The 8,916-nt window shown below is 36.0% G+C and overlaps 1 protein-coding gene across 1 annotated transcript; it reads left to right on the plus strand.

Moving 5' to 3' along the window:
* Positions 1-5,132: 5,132 nt before the first annotated feature.
* LOC110095972 (scopoletin glucosyltransferase-like) lies at positions 5,133-6,879 on the plus strand. The gene has a single exon (XM_020821707.2). It carries the CDS (start codon positions 5,306-5,308, stop codon positions 6,773-6,775), a length of 1,470 nt encoding a protein of 489 aa, XP_020677366.1. The 5' UTR covers positions 5,133-5,305; the 3' UTR covers positions 6,776-6,879.
* The last annotated feature ends 2,037 nt before the right edge of the window (positions 6,880-8,916 follow it).

The following is an 8,916-nucleotide window of genomic DNA, read 5'->3' on the forward strand; positions in this document are numbered from 1 at the left end:
ATGACTCTGAGTTGTGATATTCTTATACAACTCAAATTTCAAAAGAAGAAGGCATCCTCATAGGGGAGAGTCTTCTTCCATTTGGAAGATCGAGTTGGATGACTTTAGATATCCAAAGAGAAAAGGCAACACCCCCTACCAAGGGGGAATTGTCTCTTCATTTGGATATTCAAGCCACGAAGGATCCAAGGAGTCCAAGGAGGAAAGTTCTAAGGAGTCCAAGGAGGAGAGATCCAAGGAGCTAAAGGAGGAGAGATCCAAGGAGTCTAAGGAGAAAAAATCTAGGAAGAATAAAAACTTGAAGGCCAATATCCCACTCAAAGTCATTTGCGTCTGTCATAAGCTTAGAAATCCAGGTTATTGGCAGTGGTGCCCGGGCACTTTACTTTATGCATACCCTGGGTTGTAATAACGATAGTTTGTATATGACCATTTAGTTGATTTGTTGATTTATATTGATATGTTTACTTTGTTTGTACAATAGAAATTACCTGCTTTTTTTAGGTTTCTTTCTTGCATGCCATTTTTATGTTCGCTTGGATCTCGTTAGGCTCATTAAGGACTAGTAAATTCTTCTACTCATAATAAAAATTTAATCTTTAAGATTTAAATAACATAGAAACTTAACGAATCTAGGGAATTTTCAGAATCATCCGGGGTCGCATGCATAAGATTGCATCTTTCTTTCCTTGTTATAAGACACTTCCCTGCCAGCGGGTAGAGTCCGGATAATCTGGCCAATAAGGATGAAGTGCCGGACCTAGGGAGGCCCAATCTTTTCTAAAAATTATTTTATATTAAGCCTCTTTTTAAAGTCTTATGCATTCATGATTCGACCTTTCAACTAGCATGCATTGCATTAGTAACTAATTAAATAAAATTTTAATTACATTAGTTAGGGATATTCACTCAATATAAGTCCAGGGCTAATTAGAAAACCCTATAGATGTCGGCCATACTTCCAGAAACTATACCATCCACTCATCTTTCATAAATGACTAGACTACATGGTTTTGAAGCGATTAGGTGGTTAACTGGCTTCCCAATCCAGGCCGGGGTAAGTCTAGGTTTTACACTACATTAGTTAGGACACGGACCTTAGTGTTGTGTAGAACACTAAACCTAACTTAGATTTAGGGTTCAAGGTTACTACATTCGGTCTTGTAGTATGCCTAAAATAATAGGTAGATTCCTTCCTTTCAGAGATTATAAATCCTACTTATCTGCATCACAGGATGACGCCACTCCCATCTTTTCTCTCACGTATATCTCGATTGTCTGACTTTTATTTTCTCCAGTTTCTTTTTAGTACCCTAGATCCTTCGAATGCTGGTGTGAACCCCGCATGTTGATTTAGCCATTTGGACCTTTCTTCCCTTTGAGTAGGACTTCTTAATCTACACCATCGTGCCAATCCCACTTAGAAAGGGATAATGTATGATCCTTAATCAAGAGTTTTCTTAGGTTCTGGCCTGGGATGTAATTAACCACGGGGGCTTGCGCTCGTGGGAAACTTGGCCCCACTTTTAATAAAACCCCATCTGAGCTGATGTATCGGGTGGGGGAAACCCGTGACTGTGACCAGGTCATGTATATTACTACCCATTGGGGTGCGCTGGCGAGAGCCTCTATCCTCAATGGTTAGTCGTATGCACGATCCAATCTATCTCTTCCGATTGGCCCATTTGCGCGATGCTCTTTTGGAGGTCCACATAGGCTCGGGTTACCTAGTAGTAATCGATATATATATTAATTAACTTAGTTGGCTATATATTAAAGGTTGGAGAATTTTAATTAATTTAGTTAATTACTAAATTTAATGATTAAGTTAATTTAAAATTTTCATCATTTGATTCATAGCATTGTCATAGTGGGCTCGAGGAAACATGCCTCTTTAGGACACTTAACCTTGCAGCTCAAGGTAGTTCAGCTTATGTACCAATTTGATGTAGTTAAATTAAAGATTTTAATTTAATTAAGTGATTAATTGTAACTTAATCTTAAGGTTTTACACTCTATTAAATTTATTCATGGCGCACAATCCTAGGCTCACTTAGCCACGTTAGCGGTTAATCCCAACTGTTGGATAGATTGTGGTTCAAATAAAGGGCCCAGATGTGGCCACGTCACCCCCGCGCGGTCCCTACTTAATATATTGCTCATTTTATGAGATAAGTGATGCCCTATGACGTCTCTTGGAGAGTCTGATCGCACCTGTATCACGATTAGACGGTTCTTCTCTGAACAGAGCATTTTAGTCCATTTTGAACTAAATTTTCAAATAGCTATAACTTGAAAAATACTCATCCAAATTTAGCAAAATTTTAAACATAGATTAATGGCAACCTAATCTTCCAATGTCTGGAGTTTGGAGGCTCCATGCATTGTAGATTTTTTGTGGTTTCAAATTGAAATCTAAATAAAATGTGGGAATATCTTACAATCCAATCAATGACTTTTTGAGATCTTGGGCTCGTTTTGATCTTGGTGAAGTCCTCTACAACTTTGATGAAGACCTTAAAAGCTTTTGATTGTTGGATTTGAAGTTGATGGTGAAAACCATATTTCTCTCACTAATTTCCTTTTTTCCTCACTAAAATAGTTATTTGAGGCTTGAAAATGGTGGGAGAAAGCTTGGGAAGGCCTTAAGAAGGACTGGAGAAAATGAGTAATGGTTTTGGAGAGCTGGAAATTGTTGAAGCTGGTTTTTTTTTTTTTTAATGAGAATGAATGATAGGGTTTTAGGTCAAGTTGTCATACTTAACCCTCCCCTTTTGAATTGAATGGCCTTGATTTGTTTGGAGGGAGCTTGGATGCATGCCAAGTGTCCCCTAAGGTTTTTAGAAGCCAGGAAGAAGGCTGGGGTTGAGTGTTAATTCTCTTGGTCCATGGGGAGGAGGACCACACCCCTTTTCCCCCATTTGGCTAAACCCAAGCAAAGCATGGTTTAAGGAGTTGGCTTAGGGCCTCTTAGGGAGGGAAATTTGCCACTTCCCATCAGGTAAGAGTAGGTCTTGGAATGAGATATGGATTGCCAAGGTGGCATAACCACTTAAGATCAAATGAGGGCTTGTTTGACCATTTTGCTGGCCAAACCAAGCAAAGGGAGTGATATGGAAATTAAGGGAGTGTAGTTAGCTGGTTAAATATGTGGCCAAGTGTTGGAAATAAAGGGTTCGAAGTTTTGAGCAAATACATGAGATTGGAGAGTGTTTTGATCCCTCCAAATGGGTTGACCAAGTTAAACCTCGAGGGATTTGTCTTGGATAAAATTTGGACATGTTAAGGATGTCTAATTGAGTGATTTTGAAGGATTGATTTGATTTGAAATGAGTTCAAGCATTGAAATTGATATTATTGAAGGTTAATGGTTGATTTGGTCAACTATGATTGACTTGGTCACCCTAGTCAAATCATGGGTTGGGTTTGGTTCAAACAAGTTCAAATGAGTATTTTCAGACCAATAGAGGAGATCATATGCAATGAAATGGTCATTAGGGTTGAATGACCATTTAGACCCTTAAGGGCATTTTGGTCAATTATGGTTGACTTGGTCAACCAGGTCAAACCAAAGCATGAGTTTGGGTCTAATGTTTTACTAATGATGTTTAGGATGCATTGGAAGAGGTTTCAAGGATTGATTTAACAGTTCCATATTGAGTTTTGGGGAAGTTCAAAAATGATCTTAAAGGACATTTTGGTCATTTTGACCCTTAGCTAACTTTTGGTCAAGTTGGATCCAACAAAATATGGATTACTAGTCAACATGTTAAATTGAAAGTCTTGGGTAGGTTCAAAAGGTTTGGGGAAGGTTATAAGGTCAAATTCCATAAGGTGGAAGGTCCATTGGCATTGGCCGTTAATATTTGAAGGTTTTGTAACCTTTGAGAACCAATTCAGTTTCTAGGGTTAGAAGTGTTGGATTGAGTTCAAATTTTGAGGATTGACCATAGGGACATGCCTAATCAATTTGCAATTCATAGATCATGAATTATGAGTCATTTTACTGGATTTCAACGGGATTAAAAAAATCACTTATAAAGGGTTTTAGGATCTAGGTCCTTAACTCTGAGGTTTAATTTGGAATTTTGGATTTGTACTGAATTTTGACTTTGATTGTTTGAATTTGAATTATCCACACCAATTACAATCAAATGAATGATTGTAGTTGACTAAATATGATTTGATGTTTGATTGAGAGTTTGGATCAAAAGTATGGCATTAAAGGTTGGATTGAAATTGATTGGGTTCTCTATGATTGGCAAGTGGATGATTACCAACCATTAGATCATCAAGTAGGAGTCTGGATAGGTCATGATGACCTCATATAGAAATGAGGTCAACAACATGCTGAGTAGTTTTGATATTAGACTTTGATCAGTATTGTAGGTATGCTTTTTTGATAGTTTTTCTTTTGCAGGATTGTCTTTTACTTTTGTAATACTTTTATATTGTCAAGCGTCATTGTCGATATACCTCAAATTGTACAAGTATTTTAGATGATATGTTAGCAAAATATATGCTTACTGGATTAATGTTATATATAAATATTAAATTCTTTTAACATTTTTAATAATAATAAAAAATATAAAAATATAATAAACCAGCTTCAAGAATATTATATATAAGAGTTTCAATAAATAACCGGAACCCAACCTGACTTGGAAAGATCAGATTTGGGTTAACCTATTTAATAAGCGGGTCGGGTTCGATTATGACGATTAAATCGGTCAAATTTGAGATAGCTTATGAATTTGCTTTTTCTCGTATTTTTTGTATAATCTTATTTTAAATTAATTTATCTAAATTATATATTTGACAAGCTATGACTTTTTTCTTAAAATTAAAATAGGTTATGATGTTTGATTTGGGCCATTTGGGTTGTCAGCAGGTTGGATTCGGGTCCACCTTTTTGCTTAATTAAATGAAGCGAGTTCAAATTAATTGGATTTAATTAAGTCCGGTTAATTATGCAAAGTTGGAGAAGGTTTTTATTGAAGTCACTAATTTTTTTAATAAAAAGATAATTTATTTATTTTTTTTATTTCAAATGATGCAAGCTGGTGGTGACCATACAGTGCTAACTTGCTGTGAATTATCTCGAGCTTTCTTCATGAACACTTTGGCATGATTCAATCGGCAAGTTTTTCCACACTTCTCTGTGCAGAAGACTGGAAATCTGTCCATTAGCTTCGTTCCAGAAGACCCCATAGCAATCCAGCAATGGCGATAGCTTTCTAGAACTCAGAGACGTATTTGCTTTTGGCTTCCTTGAAGCTCATTTTTCCTTATATAAAATGAGCCTATGCTCTCGCTCACTTCATTTCTCACAAAAGGTTCTAGCTTTTCAGCCATGGGTTCCAACTCCAACAATCTTCACATGCTTTTCTTCCCTTTCATGGCGCAGGGTCACATGCTCCCCTTGGTCGACATGGCCAAGCTCTTCGCTGCCCGAGGTGCCCGCATCACCATCTTGACGACCCCTGCCAATGCCAAGATCATCCGCCCCACAATCGATAACTCCGTTTGTCTCCACATCATTCCCTTCCCTTCCACCGACTTTGGCCTCCCCGAGGGGTGTGAGAATCGAAGCTTCGTCCTTCCTGACAATCAACGCAAGAACTTTTTCAAAGCCGTTGACTCACTTCGCATTCCTTTCGATGCTGTGCTTAGTGATCTCTGCCCTGATTGCGTCGTCACAGATATGTTCTTGCCATGGACCTACCACGTCGCCGCTGCGAGAGGTATTCCACGGCTTGTCTTCCATGGCATCAATAACTTTGCACTTTGTGCTGCTAATGCCTTCAATGAGTGTCGCTTACTCTTGGAAGAAGTGGATTCCTTTGTTCTTCCGGACCTCCCCCACAAAATAAGCATGTTAAGAACTCAAATCATGGACTTCGAAAAATTAGCAGGAACACCGATGGAGTTCTTACTAGAGAAATATAAAGAGATTGAAGAGGTGGACTCGAAGAACTATGGAACGGTGATTAATAGCTTTTATGAGTTGGAGCCGGAGTATGCTGATCACTACCGCAAAGTGATTGGTAGGAGGGCATGGAATGTTGGCCCTGTTTCACTTTGTAATCAAGAGGTGACTTGCAAATTAATGAGAGGTGGGGAGCAAAGCACATCCGTTAGTGAGTGCTTAAAATGGCTTGATGAAAAACCAATGAGCTCGGTTGTCTACGTGTGCTTTGGAAGCGGTGGCCTTTTCTCAGTGGCTCAATTAAGAGAAATGGCGCTCGGGCTAGAAGCATCAACCCTTTCATTTATTTGGGTGGTACGAAATTGGGATAATAAATGGATTCCTGAGGGATATGAGGAGAGAATTAAAGGGAGGGGTATGGTGATTAAATGGTGGGCTCCACAACTATTGATATTAAATCATTATGCAGTTGGGGGATTTGTGACTCATTGTGGGTGGAATTCTAGTTTAGAGGGGATTTGTGCGGGGTTGCCTATGGCCACATGGCCTTTGTTCGCCGAGCAGTTTTATAATGAAAAGCTTTTGGTGGAGGTTTTGAAGGTTGGGGTGGAAGTGGGGTCAAAAGTGTATGATTTTAATCCAGAGACCAGGCCGATTCTAGAGGCTACTGTAATAGAAGCGGCAGTGAGGAATTTGATGGGAGAAGGGGAGGAGGCAGATGAGAGAAGGAGGAGGGCAAAGGTTCTTGGAGAAAAGGCAAGGAGAGCTATCGAGGAGGGAGGGTCTTCATATAATGAGATTGAAAAATTGATGCAAGAGTTAATAAATCGGAGAAAGCATGTGTAGCTTAGATCAGGGTTATCTTCCTTCTTCCAACATGAATGCCTAGTCTTGTATGTGTCAATTTTGTTTGAAAGATGAAAAAAAAAAAGAATAAGTTTTACTTCTCTTATCGAATGGTTAAAAGTTAGCTCAATATATTAAATTAAAAATTTATAATTGAATAATTAATAGTCCTAATTAAAAACTAAAAAGATTTATGCTTTATTTGGGATGGCTTTCTTACTACTTTGTAAAGATGCTTATTAGTATATTTTTTTTTTCGAAAGCAGGGAAAAAGCAGTGGCTTAAAGCTGTCCCAAACGAAGCCTTAATGTCATTCAACTAAAAAAATAAAATTTTTCGATAAAAATTTCTAGAACTCTTTCATTATATACATGTCCTCATTTTATTTTCTCAAGTTAAAAAAAAGTAGAAGTCATCATCTTGCTTTCTTGTATCATATACAATTCATAATAATCACAAAAAATGATCCTACCCTAAAAAAATTGCTCGTCACATGGAATATAAAATATTAATAGGTAAAAAAAAAATAATAAAAAGTATTAATAGGTCACATCAACAACAACAACAACAAGTATTTATCGCACTACGTGGGGTCGGCTACATGAATCCTTTTTCTCCATTGTGTCCTATTAAAGATCAAATTCTCGTTTAAATCTAATAAAGAAAGGTCATTCCTAATATTTTCTAACCAAGTCTTTTTAGGTCTGCCTCTTCCTTTCTTAATAGGTCACATATGAATTAAAAAAAAATTCTTTCATTAATATTAAAGATATAAGTCATTGAAATAGTTACATACAAACTAACTATATCTTCTACAAGATTGGAGATTGCATAACCTTTCAAAATGATCTCAAAATTGTAGCTTTAAAAAATTATGCCCTCTCAAAATTGATCTCAACTCTACACATGAAAACATATAACTCAAGTAATTAATATCCTCGGCCACTATAGTATAAATTTTAAAGGAGGCCTTGGGAAGGTTTAGGCTCATCTTGCTTGAAAAATTCATTAGCCATGGCAGTCGTGCTAATCTAGCTCAACATCAACATAAACTTGGCAATGCTTCCTTTTATGCTTTCCTTCATGCACGGGGAATGCCTGAAAGATAGAAAGACATTGAGATATATTAGCATTGATGGAAAGATTCAACATCACTTTGGCCATGCCATCTCACTTATCGTTATTGTTTATTTGGTGCTGCGAAATCTCAGAATTTACTTTGGAAAAATTATTCATTTTATCTTTTAATATACAATAATCAGAGCTACCTAATTTATTTTATCAACATATATACCAGCATAAATCAAATTAGCAATCAAATTATCAATATATACATCTGTATTAATTTTCCCAAAAATCATATACACTTCTCAGGATATATAAAATTATATCATAACTATTATGTCATGAGTCTAAATGAATAGTTACAAAATTAAAAGAAGCAAAAATAACAGTAAACTTGGAGAATCTTGATCAATCTCACTCTCATAATCCTCTCCTATGATCTAAAATTATTTAAATCGAGCTAAAAAGTCTACAAAGACATCTAATTCTACAACTGACTCAAAGCATGATAATGAAATGCTATGCATGTCATCAGTCAATTTGTAGCAGTAGCACTCATATGATTATGAATTGATGAATAAATAGTAAAATAATATACATGTAGTAACTATAAAGTCTGTAACAGTAAAATAATATAATACATAATACAGTAAAAGCAATACAACGGGGAAGCCAGTAAGCTAGTTTAGGTGTTAAATCGATAAAGAAGTCATCATGTACTATCAATCAGTAAATTATAAATCACATAAAATAGTAAAATTAATGCATTCAGTAAGAACAACCAAAATTATATCCATATAGTAAAATCTTATAATGATGTACACATGCTATCCAATTATTATATATCAGTATTAAATTAGTATCGTAATAATATGTTGTGTATATCATATATTCAGTATTAGTATAATGAATCAATATCATTAATCAGTACAATGAATTAATAGTAGTATCAAAAAGTATTGATGCCCATATTGGTAACAATATCAGTATAATATAGTCATTAAAATTGGTGGCAGTAACAGTAAAGCAATGCAATAATATTAAATGTGTATATTAATAATAAATCAATAAATATT

Source organism: Dendrobium catenatum, unplaced genomic scaffold (genome assembly GCF_001605985.2).
Source record: "Dendrobium catenatum unplaced genomic scaffold, ASM160598v2 fragScaff_scaffold_574, whole genome shotgun sequence".
NCBI lineage: Eukaryota > Viridiplantae > Streptophyta > Magnoliopsida > Asparagales > Orchidaceae > Dendrobium > Dendrobium catenatum.

Excerpts from the sequence above, each read along its gene's own strand:
- LOC110095972 (XM_020821707.2), top strand. The coding sequence starts at position 5,306 with ATGCTCTCGCTCACTTCATTTCTCACAAAAGGTTCTAGCTTTTCAGCC.